Source organism: Poeciliopsis prolifica, unplaced genomic scaffold, assembly GCF_027474105.1.
Source record: "Poeciliopsis prolifica strain line A6 unplaced genomic scaffold, Auburn_PproV2 SCAFFOLD013, whole genome shotgun sequence".
Classification (NCBI taxonomy): Eukaryota; Metazoa; Chordata; class Actinopteri; order Cyprinodontiformes; family Poeciliidae; genus Poeciliopsis; species Poeciliopsis prolifica.
In genome coordinates this window covers 3,374,214-3,399,087 of record NW_026562388.1, presented here as the reverse complement: position 1 = coordinate 3,399,087, position 24,874 = coordinate 3,374,214, and the positions used below count along the sequence as shown (strand labels likewise).

The 24,874-nt window shown below is 39.7% G+C and overlaps 2 protein-coding genes across 4 annotated transcripts in view; both read left to right on the top strand.

The window, feature by feature from the left end:
* gna11b (guanine nucleotide binding protein (G protein), alpha 11b (Gq class)) overlaps positions 1–13,916 on the top strand; it is a 32,843-nt gene extending 18,927 nt beyond the window's left edge. The window contains exons 3-8 of one of the 3 annotated variants that reach the window (XM_055038092.1): positions 189–343; positions 1,617–1,745; positions 4,416–4,544; positions 7,152–7,281; positions 7,459–7,612; positions 8,869–13,916. In XM_055038092.1, coding sequence (XP_054894067.1) covers positions 189–343; positions 1,617–1,745; positions 4,416–4,544; positions 7,152–7,281; positions 7,459–7,612; positions 8,869–9,059 — 888 coding nt within the window. In that variant the 3' untranslated portion in view covers positions 9,060–13,916. The remainder of the gene's footprint in view (positions 1–188; positions 344–1,616; positions 1,746–4,415; positions 4,545–7,151; positions 7,282–7,458; positions 7,613–8,868) is intronic. The other 2 variants (XM_055038093.1, XM_055038094.1) reach the window with 2 other exon arrangements.
* Positions 13,917–16,125: 2,209 nt separating this feature from the next.
* On the top strand, positions 16,126–24,359 carry LOC129365248 (TLE family member 5-like). Its single transcript, XM_055038347.1, has 7 exons — positions 16,126–16,490; positions 19,234–19,331; positions 20,287–20,350; positions 20,522–20,566; positions 20,653–20,715; positions 21,118–21,192; positions 21,658–24,359. Exons 1-7 carry the CDS (start codon positions 16,464–16,466, stop codon positions 21,895–21,897), a joined length of 612 nt encoding a protein of 203 aa, XP_054894322.1. The 5' UTR covers positions 16,126–16,463; the 3' UTR covers positions 21,898–24,359.
* The last annotated feature ends 515 nt before the right edge of the window (positions 24,360–24,874 follow it).

The following is a 24,874-nucleotide window of genomic DNA, read 5'->3' as shown; positions in this document are numbered from 1 at the left end:
AATTTGCGTCTGGACACTGGAAAGATATGAGACTTTTCAATGAAAAACGTGTAGGAGTAATTTTTCATATAGCAAAACCTCAGTTCAAATTTATTAAAATAGCTCAGACTTTTTTTTATTTACTCTGTTGAATTTCTTACTGTCCTCTTTTAATCCCAGTTTCTTTGTTTGCACCTGTGTCTTCCCAGGCCAACGCCATGCTTGTGAAGGAAGTGGATATTGAGAAGATCAATGGGTTTGATCAACACTATGTCGTAGCTATTAAAACCCTGTGGGCTGACCCGGGAATCCAGGAGGCCTACGACCGTCGCAGAGAATACCAGCTCTCCGATTCCACTAAATAGTACGTGTGCTCATCTTTCTGTGTGGATGTGCATTGATACTTGTGCTTTAAAATTCAGTCACTTTAAGTGCAATGGAGTGTTGTGATTGTGTTCATCCACCGGTGATGTTCTGGATGCTTCAGTGTTTGTCTTTCTTGACAGTGACACATTTTGTCCCAACAGGAGCTGAAGATTGTAAAACTGTGTAGGATTTTACACGTAGAGCTAGAAGTGCTTACAATGAGCCAGGCCAATGCCAACATGCTTGCTTTGGACTTCTTCATAATGCAGTTTGTAAATTATTGCAGTACAGTCGTTTACTTGTGTATGGACAAAATTGGTAGAAAAAGTTGTAATTTTTCTGCTGTGAATCTCATAAGATTTAATGATGGCTGTTTCGGCTGCTTTCTGTGCAACAGCTGACATGTCGGCTCATAAAAGGTTGTGATTAAGGGGAAAAAAAAAGCGCTTTGTGTGATACTGGATTTGAATCTACTTAAGTTTTTCAATCTTGTATTCTAAAATCTCAAAAGTTAATCCTAGAAATCATGATTTGGGGTTTGAAGAAAACTAAAAAGCTTTTCCAAATTTAAAACGACAATAATTTAAGAAAGTCAGCCAGCACCTTAAGGATATCAGCGGTGCCTTTAATAGTTGAGCCTTTTCTGCCCAATAGAAGAAACCCAATATTTACTTTAGCGTTAAAGTAAATATTATTAGATTTAGTCTACTTCCCAAGTAGTCTAAATCTGCCTAGTGACCAAACCCAATAATGATTTTTGTTATTTCTTATTTTATTTTCCATAAAGATAAAATGTTGGTAAGGCACAGAGCCTGGTCAGAAAACTCTGAATCAAGCTCACTGGTTCTCTGTAATATATCAATCCACATCCTTCTGGTTATTTTACTAAATTTTATTAAATAATTAGAGATAAATGTATACATATGATTCTATATTTAAAGGTTTACATTTCTGAACCATACTACTCGGTGTACTGCAGTGTAAACTTACACTGGATGTGACCCCAGGGTATACAACCAGGGGGAGTTGAGTCACTTTATAGTGCCCCCTGGTTGTGGTTTAGCTGTATTACATCTGATTTTATATTCAGGCTGGTTCGCAGGTGTGTTTGCATCTTAAATGTTTTATTCTCTATTTGTGTGTGTGTGTGTGTGTGTGTGTGTGTGTGTGTGTGTGTGTGTGAGAGAGAGAGAAAGAGAGAAAGCATATGAGTCAGTCATCATATTTGTCTTCATTTCACAATTATCCACACTGTTCATGTATATCTCCAGTTATCTTAGCGATATAGACCGTGTGACTGCGGAGGGATACGTTCCCACCCAGCAGGATGTGCTGAGGGTCCGTGTTCCCACCACGGGTATTATAGAGTACCCCTTTGACCTGGAGAACGTCATCTTCAGGTATCCCCAAAAGCACCAGGACCGCAGCATCACCGGGGCTTGACAACATAAACCACTGATGAGAATCAGAGTAGAGATGAGAAAGCTGAAAGAGCAGACGTTTGTCCTGCTCTCCCCATCAAAAACGAGAACATTACAAGTACGCAGAGATGCACTGATCAGACTTTTGTGGCCAATATTAAAACTTTGGGGTTTTTCACCTGCTAATTAATGTTCGTTAATTATGAAATCTGAAATTTCAATTATGTGCATTAGGACCAGAAGTGACATGGCTTCCTATAAGCCAGCAGTCAGTCTAAAGCCAACGTTTTATTGCTACAACAGGCAAAATGATCAATCGACACACTAAACTGTCTCTCGAATTGTGTATTGGCGGTTTGCGGGGCTAGCGTTACAGAAACGGGAGTCTGTGTGTGTATATTTTAGGAAATTGGATGCTTACCTCAAGCGAATGATTTCCACAAGGCTGCCAACGTTTCCAAATACATGACAGATGGCGGTGTGAACACTCAAAAGGATAAATGGAGCGACTTCACCGCGCTCCGTTCTGCTTTCCTGTGTTCTGCTGAAATTCTGAATGTCCTGAAAGTCTGAAAATCAGTGAATGTTGTCACGGCTCAATTTACATAATTAACAGTGTCCATGCAAATGTAATGCACCCTGTGGGAGAGGAATAAGGAATAATGTCAGTCGAGATTAAGAGGGAATATTAGATCGCCATAAAAATGTTTACAACTACACTTTTTTTTCCTGTACAGCTTCGTGTATATTTTAATAACTTTATTGCAATTCGTTTCCTGCTCCTTTTTCTTGTAGCCGACAAAAGTGACCCAAAATACAATCTGACAGTAGATTTCATTTCACTGTTTTTTAGGATCTGGGGTAATTTCAATGTTTGTAGAGTGAGCCTACGACAATATTCCTGCCAAGATCAGTTTTTGAGTTTTATTTGCAGTCTGGATTTGGAGGGTACGCTCTCTTTGTCCGACTGCAGCTGGGAGGGACGGCTGTCTAATCACGGGGCGGTCTGTGACCACTTTGGGATAGAGCAGGGACCCACCGGAGTACCCACTGTAAGGGCAGCATTCACGTCAATGGTTTTGTCATTTTGTAAAAGCCGGATCTAGAAGTCGTTAGCTTAAATATCTGCTACGTTTTGATTTCAGCTTTTTACTGGCAAATGGGAATAAACGGTCTTGTATGGCTAACTCAGAGTTTTTCTTCCTCGGTGAAGGCTTCAACACTGAAGAGTGTCAGTAGCTACGTTTCCATTACAGTTGCGTGCAAAACTTTTCCCATATTCCGCTGATGTCAACAAAACACTATTTCGCATTAGTGGTGTTTCTATTTAATAAGAAATGAAAATAAAATCAAAGGTGTATAAGCTTGTACACTTGTGCACCTTTAAAAATTGTGGCAGTGATGGATGTAAACATTTTAGAGAGATTCATATTACAGCCTGCTGCTCTTCATCAGCCATCAGAGGAGAAATCTACATTTTATTCAGGCGTTGAACAACAAGGCCTTCGTACTTGGGAGCGGCTGCTCATTGTCCAACGAGGCCAGTTCCCACAAATAAGTGTGCTGCTGTATACAAGCTCACGTGACTCAAATAAGTGCTTTTATTGCGGTTTTGAGAAAAACACCAATCACGGTAATTGTAATGCAAACATTTTTCCTTGAAAAACGTTGGTGGGTTTCCTCTAAACAGATTTATTTTCTTCACTCCAATTTGCACAGTTTTGAGGATAACGTACCTTAAAATCTGCTAGTGGTACCTGACGCATTCAGAAGATCAGATTTGGGTGTCCCAACTTGCCAGACCCCACTTGGGTTCAATCAAACATGATATCGTCTGTTTCCGGCCACCAGCAGTTTCCTCGGTGCATCTCTTTCTGTACGGCTTTGCAACACAAATTCAAAATCTGTGAAGCGACTCCAGGTTATAGATCAGACCAAACCAAGTTGTCTTATGGATGTGGATGGTAGCTGATGCATTTAGTCTGATTAGATATCAGTGGTTTGTGTTTCGAATGTTGGCCTCAGGTGTTGGCCTGAGGCCAGACCTCGCTGCACTGAAGCGTGTAGGGAGCAGCCACAAAATCCCAGATAAAGACGGACTGGACAGGGATATGAAGGGTTCCACAGGAAATCATGATGTGTGGAACTGAATCGCAAAAAGAAAAAAAACAAAACTCATAATTTGACATCAAAATGACACATTTCCTGTCTCTTTTTTACATGGATCTTGTTTCCATACATGCCCAGTCCTTCTTTATGTGGCCCAAATGCTGCTGCAGTCACTGACACCATCTCACTGTCTGAGCCATAACCCATCAGTAACTTGACTCCAGATGTTGTTTTTGCTTTAAAAAGCTGCTGCTACTGCTGTTAAACTTTGGGCATATTCTTGGTTTCTGGAAAGAGTACTGTTGGAGGAGTGGCACAGACTAACAGTCCTTTGTTTCTGTGATGTGTTCTCTTTTTTTTTTTTTTTTTCCCTGTGAAGCTTTTTCTACAGGACTGATCAGCGCTTTCCTGGAATTGTAGCGGTTTGCGATAATTGCCTGTCACGCTTTATGTAACTGTTTTCCTGTCTGTCTTTTTTTTTTCTCCCTCTTTGTTTTTTTGTTTTTTTCCTCCCCTGTTTCCTGATTGGCCTTCTCGTAGTTATCTTTCGGATCTGGATCGTATTGCCGATCCCAGCTATCTTCCCACTCAGCAGGATGTACTCAGAGTGCGCATCCCCACTACAGGAATCATAGAGTACCCCTTCGACTTGCAAAGCATCATTTTCAGGTAGAAAAAGGCCCAACCTCAAGTGGGTTTTTTTTCCCCCCATCATATCCATTTAATCGTTTGATTTTCTTTGCCCATTGGCCCCTTAAAACATCTTTCATCCATCTCCATTAATAAAAAATACACTTTCTCTATGTCCACTCCTATCCTGTGCTTTTCTAAACTCTTCCATGCGATCATGAAACTGAAGTCCTTGCTAATTTAGTGTCACCTGCTGCCACCAAGAAGAATCCGACTGCACATAAAACACAACAGCAAATGAACACAAAGTCCTACATTCTGCCACCCGGTCTTTCTAAATGGGTCGCCTCCTCTTTCTCTCTCTCTTTGGGTTTTATTTTTCCTCCTCTTTTCCTCCCCGGCCGTCATAAGAAACGAGGTCGTCCTCTCTGCTGTGGAGGAATGTTATTTTGGGCAGCAGGTCCTGCAGGGCCTATATTGGCCCTGGGTCTCTGTGGACCACAGTGGACTGGGCCACCACCAGAGGGCGCCGATGCACCTGCGAATCAGGAGGAGCACCAGCTCACAAAGGGAAACGTTTAATTGCAATGCAGGCATTTTTTTTTCTGCATTAGCGGTTTCCTAAAGGATCTGACTGGATCTTTTCTTTTTTTTTTTTTTTTCTATTTTTCTTTTCCTTTTTTTTTTTTTTTTTTTTTACAAATTAGGGTTCATTAAAATGAGCAGTGGGTGACACTGTCGAGGGAAGCATTGGGAGACCTTGAAAAAACTCATGTTTTCTGTGTGCATGGCAGTGATCAGCCACTTGCTGCATGTTCTCGATATCAACTTTTCCGGCACACCTCTGGCTCCCTCTTTCTTTCACCAGACTATTAAGTCTCCCTGTCCTCTGTCTGTCCTCCATCCTTCCCGTGTCCCACTTTTCGGCTCCTCGTGCCACATCTTTTACTCGCTCACTTTTCATTTCCATGCATGTTCTGAAACTTGACAATTGATGTTGTGGAACAAGTTGACAAACCTGGTTTGAAACTGAATCACCTTGATGTCCAAATTCCCAAGAGCTCATGCAAACTTGCATACATACAAGATATTCATATACAATTTAACCCTAGTGCACGGATCTGAAGGAATGCCGCTCATTTTAAGAAACCAAAATAACACTGTGAAACGTCCAGTTATGTTTCAATGATTAAGTTGCATTTTGATTAACTAAATAAGAATACCAAAGAGTTGGTATGCAATCCCCTGAAAAGTAGCCTCCTTACAGATTTATTTATTTTGTCCTCTGAAAAGATTTTAGATTCAAACATAACCTTAGTAAATACACTTACTTCATGACAACAGAAATTACATCAATAAATGGCTAAAAAGAAACTTTTAAGAACCAAAATGAAGGGATTGGAGTGGCCTGGTCACAGTTTAAATATTCATCTGACTGGTATTTTTCCACAGACACACAAAATACTTATTGCCTGTGAGTCATGCAGACACACGTGCACCAATATGCAAGTAATCTAAATGGCTGGAGGTCATGCAAGCACATGTTTAATAAAGTCAACACACTTAAGATGCCTGCGTTAGATATCTGCTTTGTAGAGCAAATCTGCACTGCCAGATGTAGACAGACGGTGTGTCTGAAAGGCCGGAAACGGCCCAAAAAAAAAAGACGTATTGCCAGTTATTGCAAACGGTTGAAGGTAGTTGCTGTCACCAACCCAGTCATTCGGTCTTTAGGTCACTTGCTTTTTTCCAAGTTAACACACTATTTGTACTTATTCATATTATTATACTATTGAAATGTGAAACAGTTTGATTCCCTGCAGATTGAGTGGTGCAGTTTTACCTCAAAGCAACAGCGCATTTTCATCCAGTGATCATTTGAAACATAGCTGTGAAATTTCAATTTTGTGAGATGAACGACATTCCTCTAACGCAGACTGGCAACTGTTGTTAAATCTTACTTTTTGGGTGCAGATGTGTAAGGAAATCTGCATTACATTTTAACACTCACAAGGGGAAGATTGTTTACATTTGATAACATTTTATCAAGGTTTTGAATCCATCAAGTGCATTTGTTTACATCACTGTAAAGAGAATAAAAATGCAACGGAGTTAAAAACATTTTGTTCATTTTTGGATGAGGCGTGCATTTTATTTAAGTCAAACACTGGAAATACTGCCAAGATGCAATAAATGTAAAGGACATCATAAAGAGAACATGATGGGAAAATGATTTTATATGTATTATTATGGAGAAAGAACATCAGCCAAACATCTCGAGAAAGCCAAAAAGGAAAACAATTAATATGTCATTAAATGGAAAAGCCGAAATCTTGCTCAGTCAGATAATCAGTTGACCAGTTACAGATAGCCCAGGGCTCATTATAACCAGAAAGAACGACTGATCTGTCTACTTGTTGTTTTGGTGTTTTTATGTCCTCGCATAGCATCAAATGCACTGTGATGGATTCAAAACAGTCGTCTGCAAAACAAAAAATATTCCGCCTAAAATAAATTCTTCCGATTTGCCTGAGCACTCTCAGCCTAAAGTCTTAAAAATATTTACTGTTACATTTGAGCCCCACGAGGCTCGAATTGCGACAAATTTCTCTGACGTGTCCTCCCTCCTCCTCGTCTTACCGCCAGGATGGTGGATGTCGGGGGTCAGAGGTCAGAGCGGAGGAAGTGGATTCACTGCTTTGAGAACGTCACCTCCATTATGTTTCTTGTGGCTCTGAGTGAGTACGACCAGGTCCTGGTGGAGTCCGACAACGAGGTAAGCCAGGAAGAATAAACTGATTGCTTTTGTTGGCCTGTGTGAACTTAAGAAGAAGATCAAACTTTGAATGCTTTTTAAGTTGTCATTGCTCGGCCATGCGGAGTTCTGTTTATTTTTCTCGCAAAAATTGTGACGGTGTTGAGTCTTTTCATCCCTTTTTTTTTTCTGTATCAGAACCGCATGGAGGAGAGCAAGGCTCTGTTCAGGACAATCATCACCTATCCCTGGTTTCAAAACTCTTCAGTCATCCTCTTCCTCAACAAGAAGGATCTATTAGAGGAGAAAATTGCTTATTCGCACTTGGTGGACTACTTCCCTGAATTTGATGGTGCGTTAAAATTTCAAACCAAACTATAACAACAGAAGTGTCTCCCAAAGAGCTCCTGCGCGCAAGATTTAGACTGAACAATGGTTTTAATGTAAATATGGAAAACCACCATCAGTGAGATGGAAATGTTAACGCTTTCATGCTGATTTTTCATCAAATAAGTTTTTCCTCAAGTTCCTGGTATCCAAAATGATCCTCTGTGCCATTTCCAAGTCACAGTGAGCTAGACGTACTGAACCTTTAAATCCTGTTAGGTTTCGATTTATAAAATGCCACAGCTTTTGTGTTAAATGAGTCTTGGTGCAATTTGGAGGCGTGTGCTATTCACCAAAGCATTGAGTTAGGGGCTGTTTCTTATGCAGATCTTGCGTTGAAAACCTTTTAGTTGTGAACAGTAAACACATTTCTAGAAATTGTTTGGCGCTCCAACAAACCCGCGTGGGTGTTTCAAACCCACCCATTGCCAATTTGTTTTCTACAAATTAGCAAAGATCTAACCTGAACTTGACTCCATCAATCCGACTATGATCAGCTTCTGTCTCCCTCCTGCAGAAAAGCATCCGCATAGTACGTCCCCACCATGTATAAGGTGGTTAAAGGTAGTGTGCAGTGCTGAAATTCTTCCACAAAAAACACTTTGTGTAGGCTGTAATCTTCAAATTTGGTCTAATTACACCAAAACACTTTTTACATGTCTTGAGGCCATTACATTGTAAAATGGAGCGTCTTCTACATTGTCTTTGCATCCTTGAAAAGTCTTACATTTATGTATCTAAAATGAATGCCTTAAAATGTTTTAAATGTATTTTTAAAAAAATTGTAAGTTGGCCTTAATACATTAATCACACGTCTTAAATTATGTTGTTGAAGGACAACTTAATCTCATATGTAGTGTTTTTTTTTGTTTGTTTTTTTGTTTTGTGGGACTTTTCTATCAGGCAAACATTTTAGTCACCTCGAAGTGGTTGCAGCTGCTACTAACTAGCTGCTAAAATACTCTTGCTAGATTTTTGTGTTCATCGTGGCTAAAGTGTCAATTTATTGCCAGTTAGCTCCGTCTCTACATTTGATGATTCCTCTTGATGGACATTGTTTACAGTGACAATAGAAAAAACATGCATTTCTCTCCACTTCACACCCTATCAAAAAAAACAGGGCTTGCTGTTTGCCGACTGAATGATGAGATTAATCTTCAGAAGTCACCTTGTGTGTTGGTGAAAACAAAACATTCTCATTACCCGTCCCTCCATTTGCAGGTCCCCAGAGAGACGCCCAGGCAGCGCGGGAGTTCATCCTCAAAATGTTTGTGGACTTGAACCCAGACAGCGACAAGATCATCTACTCCCACTTCACCTGTGCCACGGACACTGAGAACATCCGCTTTGTGTTTGCGGCCGTCAAGGACACCATCCTACAGCTCAACCTGAAAGAGTACAACTTGGTGTGAGAGGGCTGGGGACAGTGTTCACAACACACTTCTCCACCCCCTCACCCATTGCACAAACCGCACCCCTCTTCGGGATCGTCCCGTCAACCCCACACGCATCGCACAGCGCAGCACTCCGGCTCTCACACACTCATTCACACACAAACAGAACTGTTGCTTTTTTAATTTTTAACATTTTTTTTTTTTTCTGTCCAGTACGGTGTGCATTTGAATCGTGCCCCTTCTTTCACCAAAGCCACTCCGTCCTCCTCCTCCTTCTCTCGGCAGCTTGTCGCATCAGTCTTCGGCCCTTAAAAAGCTGCTCCGTGTGTCAGAGCTTGGCATACAAACCTTTCAGACGGGCTCTGCGGCGGCGACCGGAAGGGATTTTTTTTTTTTCTTTGGCATTTGTATATGGGGCAGTTTTTATTGGCAATGGATTTCGATGGAGAAAAAAACAAAACAAAAAGAAAACAGTAATCTTAGGGCCCCGCAGTGTCGACCCTGTCTCCTTTCCTGCCAGTGTGCAAGGCACTGACTGACTTATCTGGTGATATCATCTGAGAACCAGCGGTGCTGAACACAGACATGCTCCAGAGCGACGCGGTCCGGATGTGAGGTCGCGCACCAAACAAAGGGACGGACTGGAGGATTCTGTCATCGCCTCGCATCCATGAATGTACCCCAGGTGTGAGCATCGCAATCGCAAAAAGAGAGAAATGTATATTATGAATTTAATGCATATTTATCCGTTGAAAATATGTTGCAGAATTTTTTTTTTAGCTGATTTTTACTGATTTAAACACTAACACTACACAGGCTGAGTCAAGTGGGCATGAAAGCAGAAAGCGTATAAAAAAATTTTTGCAAGATTTTTAAAAAAGCAACTTATTTGACGTAAGTATCCTTTGGAGATATAAAATATTTTTTTCTAAGTTTAAGTTAATCACACGCTTCCCTCCTGCAAAACGTATTCTGTATGAATTTACAGGGACAATCTTCCACATGACGCAGCACGCGAAACCCCTCCCTCAGTACAAAACACTAGTCTCGCGGCGGGGGCGAAGGACCCCGCATTGGAAAATTTGCACTCTCATTCACAGATTCGATCTGCGAGTAGCTAAATCGGCCAGAAACGCAACATGTCCGACGACGTCACAGTTCCTGGCGCGACGCGGCTATCACTGGTGTCAGGACGCGCTTCTTATATTTTGTTTTTATGTTGGGTTTTGTTGAGCAATTAAATTATGGGGAAAGGTAGGAAGACGCGCCTTTCACAGAAAATACTCTGCAGTCTGCAAATTTTTTGTGTATATTTGTAAATACATATACACAAAACTCTTCTGTACAAAACAAGTGCTCTGTGGTACACCATCTTTGGTTTTTGAAAAGAAAAAAAAGGAAAAAAAAAAGACTTTCTTTAGCATACAGTTTTCTCCTATGAATTTATGGTAGTATTGATACTGTGATTATGAATTATGTTCACTTGATTGATAGAATTTCAAAGAGCCGCATGGTGTTGAGGAAATGAAGTGGGGTTGTGGGGGGGAGTCGGAGAAAAAGACAGCCTCTGAACGCCACACTACTGCAACAGCTCTGTGTTCAGAGTAAAACTAACTAGGGCTGGTTCAACTAAAAAGAAAAAAAAAATCTTCACGGTTAAGGTGAAAGGATGATTTTGAGAGTAATTAAAGATTTTTTTATTTATATAATTTATGGACCAGGATGAAGGTGTTGATAATTTGACTGCTCGTGTTTCTGTCATGTTAAAGGGCTCCTTTTCTCATGGCAGAGCCTAACTTGAGTCTGAACTGCTGTTAAAAAAAAAAAAAAAATTTACAAAACGACACAAAAAAACCCCCACAAAAAAAAAAAAAAAAAACGAATGTCTGGTATAGTAAGAACTTTATCTCTGCTTTCTATTTCTATTAGACATTTCCAGATGTACTTGCCATCACATTTCCATCCATAATAATGCTGTTTGTTTTTTTTCTTATATCTTAGGGAGTCCTCACGTTTCTTTTTTCATATTTTTTAATTACATTTTTTTTTCCGTTGGGTTATAGATGCAGCGCTGTAATACATACCTAGAAAAATGTACAGTACAAAAATAGGTGGACTTTTTTTTATCAGTGATTGAAGACCTCTGAGGTCCATGCTTGCTATTTGTAACTTAACAAAAGATAAAAAACGTTTTATTTTATTTTTGTTGTTTTTGTTTGTTTGCTTTTATTTCCAGTTTTTGGAGGCTTGCTTTGAATAGTGCCAGTGAAGTGCAGATATATATATATATGTATATATATATACTTTCTTTTGGTCTCATACACGACCTTTTCTACAAGTGATTTACCCTTCATCCTCATTAAGGGCTATATCACAGTGCATCCGACAGCGGGGAGTGGAGTAAAGGACCACAGTGAACCAAGTCATCCACTATTACTACTACTACTTGTTTAGAAAGAGATTATTTGCTGTCTGTGCTATTAAGAAGTAAGGCAGAGTGTTAACACAATTGTAAGGTGCGTGTATGTGTGCGAGTAGAGCATTTTTACCAACACTTAAGACGCTTTCTTTAAGTATTTCCTCTGGTTTCTCACCACATTTCTGTTTGCATCCGTATCGCAGTGTTGCTTGTAATCCCATCATGGAGTGTTGAGGTGCTTATCAGTACGGACACTACTACTACTACTGCTACTACTACCAGGACAAGTATTGCATGATCTCCCCAAGTATTTGAGTTGTAACTAGTAAGCCAAGAGATGTTATGAAGACCATACTGGTGTCGTTGCATATTGTAACCTGTGTGCATTTCTGCTTTTATGGCAGCTAAAGGAGGTTGAATAGTGATAATAATGAAAATATTTATTATTGTTATTCTTTTATTGTTGGAAACAATATCTGGGTTCCTTATTCGTCGTTTTCAAGATGGTGTTTTGATTTAGTTTGAATTCAGACGAGTTGTCACCGGATTTGTATCGTGTTGGCATCAAAACGGCAGTAGCTTTATGCAAACGTTATTGCATTACTTGCATTTCTAGTGTCCCTTATTGACACGGGGATACTAGAAATGGAGCTTGGAGGCAGTGCGCTGGCACTGATCGTTTACTGAGAACAGAACAAGTAAAGTGTTTTTAGTCATAGTGGTATTATGGTATGAAGCAAAAAGAAAAAAGAAACAGGTCAAGTGAACACTGGTCTAATTTTTCCACTGCATTAGTTTTCTGACTGGAAATGCTTCACATGTTTTGTTCTCAGTTCATATTTCACACAGGAAGCATATTAGTGGCACACTGCCTGCCACCTCAGATTTCCCAAGCAAGTAATCGGCTTCTGCTTAAATGGCCAGCAAACGCTTACATGATGATGATGATGCTGATGATTTAAATGTTCATAAAATAGTTTGCATTCATCACAAATACCGTGGAAGTCCACTGTGGTCTTTGTTCTTTTCGGACTAACCATAATCTTGAGATTTACACGAAATGAATCTTCTAGGAGTTATTTTCTGCGGGTAAGATTTTGATGAATTAAAACGCTTCAACAGAACCTGATGTTTATAATCCTTCAGCCATCTTCCCGGTAAAGCAAAAGACGGGAGGAGCCACTTTCCGATGTAATCAGGCTTAAAATATGCAACAGTGCACCAGTATGGCATTGCCATTTTCTCTGCTGAAAATGACACGAACCTCACGCCGAGGAGTGACTGCTGCTGTGACTGCTGTCATGTAGAGAGGATCAGGATGCCAGTATGCATAACCAAGTGTTTTATCAGTAGTGTTAGTTCTACTTTTTGCAGAGCGCAGCTCACCCAAACGGTTTCCGGCCATGAATTTGCCAACTTGACTCTACAACCCTGACACGCGGTGAAGGGCCAGGTGTCTGCTGGTGTGGGTGCGCTCGAGTTAGCGGTCTCATTTTCCCTTTCTGTTTTGGAAATGTAATTATTTCAACATAACCAAGCAGTGAAGAGGGATGCAGTTCAGTCTCCCATCACTCATGACCATGTTTTATTATTCTCCTTTCACACTACATTACTTATTTATTGCCTTGAGTTAAGAGAGATGGCCCTTTACAACGTTTCTGTAAACTTGCTGTTAAACTAAGGGAGTCAGACTTATCTCTTATACATCTTTATAGAGTTGGACACTCAGCCCAAAGCTTGTTCCTCGTTTTATTATGTAATGTAAACGATTCCTGAACAGTTTTTTTTTTCTTCTTTTTTTGGACCACTTCATTTACTTTGGTTTCCTCACTCCAATAAAAGCTGAATTTCAATCATGTAGTGGTTTGAATAAAATGTGATTTTTTTTTTCTTTTTTATTTTATATCCGAACCAACATGTAAATGATGTATTATTCTGAGTGTGCCAACCCCACTCTCCAGAGCCAGGCTCTCTCTAAGTGCCAATGATGTGGTCGCCATCAGAAGGGCCACCATTAGAGACGGGGGGCCGAGGGGCCTCCCCTTTGTAAAACAAACCAGAGACTAAAGTGATAATTATGAACACACAAAGATCTTATTCTGTATTTAAGATTGATTTGAAAGATAATCTGCTCTGTTTTTTGTTTTTTTGTTCATATTTTAAAAGAAACTGTAATTATATCTGCATGTGGTGTTTGTTTTTGTGTTGAAAGTGAGGGCTTGGATGTTTTTCACTGAAGTAGAGCCCTTCTGTTGAACAGGGTTCAATCAGTTGGTTATAATTGATTTACAATAACTCTTGCCATATTTTTTATTTTTCATGTATTTGTTTCAACCACTGTTGCCTGATCCTCATTCAAACATGAACATGACTTATGATCATTGTCGCCTTCTAAGAGAGAAACATAATGACAAGATATCTGTTTTAAATTGAAATAAATTTGTTCCTATACTTGCTGATGGTGTGTCTGTGGGTTTAATGCTGACGAGAGGAAAGACTCGAGGTTTTGGAGTTCACTGTTATTTTTTATTTTTATTTTGCAAATTTCTTACAAACTTCATAAACTTGTGAGAAAGGGTCCAAAAAAATGTAAGATTTTAAACAAGTGATGGAGAAATGGACTGGAAACGCTGAATTAAAGATGCTTAAGATCAAGAGTGAAGTTTTGAAAGCCAGAAATATGCAACAAACTGAATTAATTTAAGTCTCGCCAAAAGGAAGATGTGAGTTTATTGAAGGCTTGAATTCAATTTGTCTTTACAGATCAATTACAAAGCGGTGTATTTTCAAATGTTGTTTTTCCCAACCTTATGCGCCTCACAGTGCAGCTTCATATTAGTACTGTCTCGTAAAAAGTATCTGTTGCTGTCAAACATCAGTACAGAATGAAATATCAAATTAATGTCAGGGTTTTTCTCAGTGTATTACAAGCCTGGCGGGCCGCCAGGCTTAGCATTTTTAATTTATCTTAGGTTTTTTTTTTAAATTAGTGCCTTTTTTTAAGGCTTCATAATTGGTATTAATCTTCCAGTCTTCCAAAAATGCATAACTATCAAGTAACATGTTCAAATTTTCTGGCAACTTTAAAATAAAATTTGACTCAAAAACATGGCGGCCGGCTGAAAGACTCCTTTTGCAGCCCAAGCAGCGGGTTTAGGAAGTTTTCCGGGGGGGAAACCCTGGATAAAAAAAAAAAGTTGGACTAAAATGAACCTGCAAACAACTGAACAGACAGATAAAAGCTGGTAAAATTGGTTACAACCTCTTTTGTATCTAATTTCTAAATTCAATTTATTAAATTCATGTTTAATGTCATTAAGCTGTTCAAAAAAGTGGTGCTCAAAAAGAAAGGAGTATAGTACACAGTTCAATAAAAAAGAAAGTAAATGAAGGGATATCAGCTCAAGCCTTACAAATCCAACGATCAAGAGATTTATAAACGTTCACAGTTGAAACCTTTATTACTGCATTCGGAAAACACTCTGTGCAACAAAAATCATCTCCTCTCAGGGCTGAGGTTAAGCGGAAAAACTTCCACTTGTAGTCACTCTAACCTTGTGAGTTTCCACATGATGTTTAACCCTCCCTTCATTACCCAGCTCACTTTTCCCCCCCTTTCATCCATGACTGACACATTAGAAAACACAGATGGTGTAAACGGAGAGACAAGAATTATCCTACAATATTGTTACTCATGTACAAACAATGATTTTTTAAAATATAATATAAACATTAAAAAAATCACCTCTTTTTGTAGATAGCTTTTTTTTCTAAGTGGACCTGCCATTTTTATGCATAAATTATCTTTTATGCCATGATTTTTTTTTCCAAAGTGTTTTTGACTCTCTTAAGGTCTAAAAGAAGGTAGGAAAAAGATTTTGTGGGAAAAAAAAGAGTTTTTTTTCTAGGTGATCAATTGTAATTTTCCCCAAATACAAAGTTATTTGACTACATCAGTAGTATTGTTCTTTAAGAATTGCTTAACAATATCACATTATTTCCTTTTTTTCTTTTTTTTTTTTTACCTGCAATAGTCCTCTCCAGTAGAAGGAGGACTGGGTTGGTCGGCATGATTTTTCGCTTGTCTGCCATATTGGATTGAACAAAAAAATGTCTTGCTCTTGCAGTGGATGGCTAGTTGTGTATTGTCTAATCCACTAGCGTCCACTTCAGAAGAGTGTGTGCATTCATAGCATAAAAATCCATAAGAAAATGCCTTCCAGGCAGCAGTGACCATGAGGCATGAAAGGGATAAAGAGCTTATGTCACTGCCATCAGTTTACTAAATCTAAAATAAGAACACATTTAACATTTTATTGTTTTTTTACATTAGTATGAAAGCTATATATATATATATATGTATATATATATATATATATATATATATATATATATATATATATATATATATATATATATATATATATATATATATATATATATATATATATATATATATATATATAATTTATTTATTTATTTATTTATATATGTATAATTTTTTTTATTATTTAATTAATTAATTTTAAGTGGGTCCTGGGCCCCTGTGATGGACCGGTTCTGTCTGCGGCCCTGGCCCAGTGCAGCTCGCGCTCTCCGATGTTTAATACAGCGCGTGGTCACACGGGGCGCCCGCTCCACCGCTGCTCAGTTTGTGTTCCGGGTGATGCTGTTCCTGCCTTCAAAGCGGTCGGGTGGAGGGGGGGGGGTTCGTGTGTCAACATCCAGGGTTTTCCCCGGGGAGGCGTAGCATTAATACCTGATGTTGCCTTGAAACAGCCTTTTCTTGTCCTCAGACCGAGTTAGCAACCTGCTAAAGAGCAGAAGACGCTCCTTTCCTCCCGCCGCTTTGACGTTAGCTGATGTTATTTTAAAGGATGACAGAGTACGACGTGCCAACAGCCTCTCCGCTAATTTAATAATATCTGGAGACGAGCTAGCTTAGCCAGCTGGCCTTGTAGTTTCGGTGAGACCAGGGAAACGCTGCGAAACGCTCCGCTGACATGATGTTTCCTCAATCCAGGCACTCGGTGAGTAAAGTTAGCCCGGGTGAACTTGTCCCGGGGTGGGAACGGAGCAAAGCCGAGCTAACGTTAGCTAGCAGCCGACAAACTGATAACATGAGCGCTGCAGGTCGCTGTCAGCTGGGCTGCCACAAAGCCAGACCTCTGCCCGTCTCCTCAGGGCGTCTGCACCGACTAGTTAGAGCAGGTTTAAAACTTAAAACACCGCAGTTTATACCTGAGAAGTGTATTTGCCTTTTTATTTGAAGCTGCTAAGTGTTTGCCATTAGCTAGCCTTCCTAAACACAGCTAACACAGCTGAAAGAAATGAATGTCCTGTCCAGTTCAAGTCTGTAATAATGGAGCTTCACTGTTAATATAACACAAATGCACAACAAATATCCCAAACTACATATTTTTTGTAGCATTTGAGTGCACACGTTTTATGACATTTCCCTTCTGTGACACTAAATATTATTAGCATTAGTCTGTTTGCCATAAATGCATATCTTCTGTTTTTGCTCAGAGTCAATTGTGAAAACAGACAAACAAAAACATACATCTATATGGATGGCAAACCCTCCACCACCCCCACAAAAATCATTAGCTGCAGCATTACATCTAAACTAGCTTTCTGTAGTAAACACATGCAAAACAACAAGCGAGATAAGAGCTATGTGTTTATTATAATCGGGGGTATTTAAAGCTAGTTTTGCATATCTTTGGGTGAATTTCAAGATGTAACTCTTGCTCCCTTTTTGTTTCCCCTGACTGAAACCAGTTTGCTTCTTTGAGGTCTGACTATTTTTGACCAATTCTGCGTTTTTAAGGACTAAAATTAGAGAGTCCAGAAGGGGATGAAGGAATTAAAAAGTTGCCATGCTTTCACATTAAAGCATACCATGATGTTATTAGTGTAAACTGAATGTCTACAGACATTGGAAGAAAAAACGTCACATTTCCCAACATTTGACCGGTCAGATATTGAGGCTTTTGGGTTAGAGAACATGGATCGTTGGTCATTGAGTCTTGCAGTAAGATGTTTGTGTTATGTCCCAATAACCTTTTGGAAACCAAAACCAAAAGTCACAGCTGCTAACTCCAATCTGTAGTTTCTGACCTTTTTATTGACTTATTTTCAATTTATTATCAAATAAATATGTCTAGAGGCCATCTTTTTCTTTCAGATTTATTTATAGTGAAATTTAATGTGTATTCAGTAAAGCTGAATAAAAATACCATGTTTTCACATGACTTACAAGACAAACAGTTTTTATTTAAAATCAAAAACTAATCCTACCATTGCCAAAATGTCTGAATATTATAATATTATATTTATTGGACTAATGTAGACTGAATTATTTGATAGTTTTTGAGGGAGCATATTTGTTCATGTTTTGTTTTTTTTTTGTCCATCTTTCTACCCGTCTGTGTTTGTCCGTCTTTCTTATCTGTTTTTCTGTCCTAGGATTCATTGTCCATCGGTCCACTTTTTGTCCATTCATGTCCATCGTACAGACATGATCAATTTGTCTGTACGATGTGACCATTTGGACGTTTGTCCATCTGTCCATAACCCATACATTTGTCCAGTTATTTTCCATTTCTGTTGATTCATTCGTCAACCAATGACATTGGACCCTGGTTTTTAATTGAAGGGATGTTTTGATGGAAGTTGTAGAAGCGACACAAAATGTTTAAAACCTCAGTTTATCGCAATCGCCCTCTTCAGTTAAATTCAGTTGATGTTTTTACAAAAAGAGCTATTTCAATACAGTCGCACATGCATTCTCGGTTTTGAAGTTTAACAAGTTATTATCAATGAAGACCCAGCATGGAGTCGTAATGAAAATCCTTAGTTTTTCTTCAGACGGACCAAATCGGGTAATAAACTCACCTCTGCTTGAACCGTGTGGTCACCCTTTGTCTCCAGAGCAACAAAAGTTACTTCCTAATCTAATAAAATCCGCAAAAAAACAACAAACAAACAAAAACTGGCAATATATCTGGTGTATCAACCCCAAATGTTACTACAATTCATTTTTGACTTTAAGAACCAACCCTCATCCTGCTATTTCTGCTCTGATTGATGTTGGCGCTACGAAGAGCGTTGACCTCCGTTTAACCGAATGTTTCCTTCCTCCTGTTTCAATCCCATAATCCAGCTGGAAACCTCTTGCCCTGGTGCCACTTGTTTAGAGAATAATGAGGTTTAGGGATCCAGATAAACCCTGGATTACAGCTTTGCGGGATGGTTTAAATGTTGTCAGTTTATAACCAGACTTCTAATGCAGCTTCTAAATACTTGGCGCATATTGTCCGCTCTGCTGCGCTCGGCCTTATGTAAACACGCTTCCTCTCATCGACGCGCTGTGCGCTCCTCAAAAGGAAGAGGGCGAGGGTGAGGGGTGTTTCTGGGCCGACAGATGTTTCATGTCGATGGGTGATGTGCTTTAGCTGTGCGCTATAAATCTGACGCACTTCAATCCAAAATGAAGCTGGAGTTTAGACTGAACCTAGTTCAACCTCACACAGTTAATCTCAGAGGTCAAGCTGCTGTTTCTAAACAAACTCAACCACACTTTGATTAACAAACACACACAACCCGCTTATCTGCAGGCGACGTGTCTATCTCTTCTCCGTGCTGGCCTCACTTGTCAAATTGGAAATCAAAAGGCTGTGAATTGGAGCAGCCTTTTCAGATGCAAGGGGGTTTATTTCCTCTACTTTTCTAAACCTGACGCGTGTTTCTTGTTCCGTTTTCCTCAAGGCGTCATCCCAGTCCGGCCAACCTCTGAAGTTCACCACTTCCGACTCCTGTGACCGAATCAAGGATGAGTTCCAGTTCCTCCAAGCACAGTATCACAGGTACAGACGCGTTTTTAGCTCCGTGAAATACAGGGGTGAAATGATTAATCCATTACTAAAATGATCATCATTGTTATCTAGGTTATACAGACTTTCAAAAAGGCAACTGACTGAAAGAACAAAATGCTCAGAGCAGTTATTTAGCTAAAAAGGTACACAAATATATACAAAAAAGCCTTTTTCTGTAAATACTGTATCTTGTACCCAACCCTCCTCAAGTGGCCTTGCTTCACCTGGTTCAAGTTATGTAAAAAAGAAAAAAAACAACTCTTTGGTATCTTTGATCCAATTATTAGCTGGGTAATTGAAAAAACTAATCAACAGATCATCCCAAGGCTGTGTTGATGTTGAGTCAAGCAGAAAGCGTTGAGCTTTTCACATGTTGTTCGAAATATTTGTTCAGCTGCAACTTTTGCTACGAGTGATCAAACCTGCACTAACTGAATGCTTTGTTGCAAAAAATGTTTGTTTCTTGTTTATTTGCATCTATTTGTGCATTTCTAACGCATAAAAAAAGCTCTCAAATTAAAAATCTGCACAATTTTCCAATTTTCTTTGCCTAATTGTCGGAATAATTGATAGAATAATTGTTAGAATAATTGTTAGCTGCTTTTCATTTCAGTATCTCGTCACGCCTTCATATATTTTTTATTCACTAGTTACACAGAAAATTCAATATATTCCTGGTAGATTTAGGTTCAGAGGTTTTAATTCTAACTGGATGTATGAATATTTTGATTAATAGAAAATCATCTGAAAAAAATTTGCATTTTTAACGAAATCAAAATAATAACTAATATTGTTTTTGATAGTTATTTTATTGTTGTTCCGATCTTTCACAAATATCTTTAAAAATAATAATTAAAATGCTAATTAAAACAGAACTGCAGGGCGTCGTGTTTATCGCCTGGAGCTGATCTCCGTTGTTTAAACCTTCTCTGATTTTCCCATCCAGTTTGAAGTTGGAGTGTGATAAGCTGGCCTCTGAGAAGTCGGAGATGCAGCGCCACTACATCATGGTGAGCGTCGCTGAGATAAAGTCATCCTGGCGACAGAACCGGCTCCTACTAGTTACATTTCACACAATCACTGACCTGTAGCTGATTGTGAGGCTTTATTTTTCACTTTTATGTTTGGAGAAATGGACTTTAGTTGCTTATCATTCTTGTCTTTGTCACATTTTGTTGCAGTATTATGAAATGTCCTATGGGCTCAACATTGAAATGCACAAACAGGTGAGTATTTTATTAGAAATCCTCCTCATGTCAAAATTCAGGCTTGGCAGTCAGGAGGTTCCTGGTTAAATTTGTTTTCTTTGCAGGCTGAAATAGTCAAAAGACTGAATGGGATCTGCGCTCAGGTGCTGCCCTACCTGTCCCAGGAGGTGAGGACGCCATCTTGTCTGAATTAGACTCCGTCCTGCAGTGGTTTAGAGTTTTTACTTACAGAGCCAAAGTCACGGCTGAATGACAGAGTCTGGGTTTCGGAGGGATGATGTTGGTCGGAACTGAAAATTAAATTTCCGCTGAATGAAAGCATCCCCACAGCATAATACTGCCACCACCAGATTGTAACGTAGCAAAAAGAGAGAAAAAAAAAGGTCTTAATATTTTTGCAAGTTGCTGTTATTGTTGTTCTATTTCAAAAGTTTTAATTCTGTAATCGACAGAAGAACATAAATAGCAGAAAAAGCAGAATTGTTTTTATTTTCCTCCATTTTTGAACATTAAGTTGTTTTCAAATCACCTGCATCCATTCATACGACAATGAAATCTCACCGTTTCAGCACCAACAGCAAGTCATGGGTGCGATAGAGAGGGCCAAGCAGGTCACGCCTCCTGAGATGAACTCCATCATACGGGTGAGCAAACCTCATGACTGTTCATGCCTCGTTTGACCCTGCTGTCCGTCCAGCCTCGGTCTGACAGACGGAGACGATCTGCTGTCATTCCATCCACCTGATTGTTGATCTCTCCAGACGTTCTTATTTAAAGCATTTATTTCTTCATCTTGCTATGTAAGCATATAAATGTCTTTGAGTTACAGACAAGGATTGGGGCTGCTGAAAAAAAATCCGACTTTTTTTTTTTCCTCAGAATTTACTTATTTATTTATTTTCCATAGTCCTGTTGCGTATTAATTTAAAGTTTAAGATGAGGCAGCAATGAAAGCTGGGTTTGTTTTGATTGTTTGTTTTGACTGCAGAGGGCGCTGTGTCTCCCTCCTTTTCCAAGCGCTGACTGATGGTTGAAACCCCAAACGCCGCCTTGTAAACACCGAACGACGAATCGCGGGCTCTGCTAATCGTTTCCCTTTGCGTTTGCAGCAACAGCTGCAGGTGCAGCACCTGTCCCAGCTGCAGGGCCTGACCCTGCCTGTGGCCCCGCTGCCCCTGGGCCTCACCCCGCCCTCCCTGCCTGCCGTCTCCTCCAGCTCAGGCCTGCTCTCCCTCTCCTCCATCCTGGCCAACTACTCCCACAGCCAGCCGCAGGCGGCCAAGGAGGACAAGGCCAGGGACGCCGCGGAGAGGGCGCCCAGAGGAGAGGACGGCGACAAGTCCGATTAGCGAAGGCACGCCGAGGTCACAGGGCCGGGGGGGAGGCGGTGCGTGTGGGGGGTGGGGAAGGGGTGTTAGTGTTTAAAAAGAAACGGGAAAACAGACTGTAAATGGGGTCCATGAAGGTCTGAATGCTGCGCGTTGTAGAGGAGAAACCACAGAGAGGACGCAGCTGAACCGTTTGGGTCCTGAAACGCTTAAAACCCGAGAGGTTACGTCTGTTTCATTTAGTGGTAATAGACTCAGCTCAGACCTCAGACTTTCAATAGTTTCTTTGTGTGTAAATCAGTTTATTAGGCCTAACAAATATAAATGTTTGTTCCTTTTTGGAGAGAGGGCTGAGTGAGAACTTTCTTCACTTGCTTCCTGCTAGTCTGGCAGCGACAGAAAGCAGATTTAAAATCATTTGGGTTTTTTATTCTCCTCCATGTTAGTGAAACTAAAGCTTCCCGTCAGTTTATTCCAAATAAAACTCCCGTCTGTTTGATACGACTTTGAAAGACAAACGTCTGACTGGAGCTGATTGCTTGTCCCAGATGAGCAAAATCGATCACATTAGACAGAAAGCTTTTATTTCACTGAGCTGCTCCTCTGGAGAGAAAAGGTTAACATCGTATTTTTAGGACCAGACTGAAGAGTGTGTAGTTTTTTCTTTCTTTTTCTCTTGTCATCGTCGGGTCTCTTTTCCTCCAAAATGAGTTTTTCTGGTTTGTTCGCTCCCGATGAATCCGTCATGAGACGAAGCTTCCAGCAAATCATGAGCTGTTAGGTGAATTTCAGCTTTCTAATCAAAAACATAACCTTCCTCCAGTGCACAGCAGGAACGGCTCCTTACCCAACCAAACCTTACATCAGATTCACTGACTGCAACGTTGTAGGGAAAGAAAAGGTGATAAATTACTTTCTTTTCTCTCTCTGTCGCCGTCGAATGCAGACGTGAAGCTCAGACACCAGAATGCTCTCATTAGTTTTTTTTTTTTTTTTACTCTTTTTGGACTCAGAATCCTTCCTTGCCAGACTTTGCGTGAGCTGTGTGCATGTCGCATCAATTCTGTGCACAGAGAACCGCGCTGCCTGCCGGCATGTTGGATCGGATGTTTCTACTTCGTCTCATTTAAATGCTTCAAGTCATCAGAGCAGGTTTAATATCGGTGAAAGACGAGCTGAGTAAATGTTTGATTTATACTAATTTCGTTTATTAAGGCGGGAAAAAGCTATTTAAGCCAACCTGTTCCTATGAGAGCTCATTATTATTTTCTTTTTTTTTCTGTCAGGTGTTGCGACGCCTGAGTTTTTAACTTCGCTCTAAAATCTTAGGAATGATCTTGTAACCCTTTCCTGATTGGATGTTTTATTGTTTTTCTATAGTTTGGGGCTTGAAGTTGCTGTTTGAGATGTTTACGCCCACCTGTGTTGGTAAACAGAATCTGTTGAAGCGTTTCTTTATCCTACAGGTGTGGCAATAATCACGTTGGGGTGTGGCTGGTGAAACATGACCAGAAAAATGTGTCTCGATTCGTCACTTAATTCACGAGAGGTTACATTTTCATTGGATCAGGTTGATTTAGTGCTTTTTTTTCTCTCTCTCTCTTTTTTTTTTAATATACATAATTCTAATTTGAAAGCCATTTGTAATTATTAGGAGTGTCTGATAGTTTTGAATTTCTTCAAATAGCAACATGGTGGGACTTTAATGTTCTCTTTAGACAGCAGAGGGCAGCATTGCTCTTTATTCCAGGATGAAGCAAGGAAAAAGATTTTTTTTTCTTCCCTCCCTCTGATCTGCATTTCCTGCTTCCTTTTACTCGAATTGCATAAACACCTGAGATCAGCATTAAAAACTTTACCCTCTTTATCTTAATTTGAAGCACTTAAGATTTGTATGAGCCCTGTTCTGCTTTTTTTCTGGCTGCTGGAGAAGATAAAATAAAAAAATGATAGTCTCTTGGTGAGATTGAACTTTGACACATAAACGAGCTCGCTCTCCTAAAACCCCCTGTTTTGGCAAAACTCAGACATGTGAATAGTTTGTGCGTTTGTTTTGCTGTGAAGGGCCAATTTGTATACGCACGGATATATCAATATACATATTTTTTAAAGCATTTTTGTATGTTTCAAAGCTGCTTTTTAATGTGTGTGTATATCATAAAAATACCTTGGTTGTCGTATGTGTGCGCGCGCATTACATGCATAGAGGCACAATGTTGTATAACATGTTTTGGTTTTTTTGTTTAATTTCTTTCTCATTGTCTTGTAACATTAATTCTAGTTTTCTACATGTTTCTTTCTTTTTCTGTGCAAACAAAAAAAAAAAACCCTGTTTAAATGTGTCAAGAAACACATTTTCAAAATACTCTTGACAGAAAAAAAAAATGATGTAAGCAAGCAGCTTGTACTTAAGAATGAATCAACCTTTTAGCAGTAAGGAAGCTTCTCTGGTGCCTTACAAATAAAAGATGTGATTAAGAGTGTTTACGTTTGTCGTTAATTGTCTGATGCAGGAAGGTAAACCCCTTGAAAAGCTCCTGACTGTAAAGTTACGGCATTGATTTCTAAGTTATCGTGTCGAAATCTGTTTTATCTAAAAGAAATGTTTTCCGGAGTCATTGCTTCCTCATCGTTCGTTCTTTCAACCACAAGCAGGAAGGATCATTTTCCAGACTCTGCTGGGTCCATAGACTAACCATGCAGTCAGACAGAAATGTAAGGAGTGGCAAAAGCAAATGAGGCGGGTTAGCAGAGCTCGCCGACGCCTGATGGTGTCACTCAGGATGCGATACTGTGTGTTATCTCTGCTGGCAGCTGTTAGTCTTCAGTCAGAGGCCGCTTTGGACTTGTTGGTAGACTGACTGCTGCAGATCATTTCTGCCTTGGCGTCACCATCTTCAGCTGATGAGTTGCATTTGATTTTGCTTTTTGAATTAAATTTCTCTGTTCTTTCAGCTTTTGTAACCTTCCTTGTGTCCTCTCTTCTTACAGTCCTTTG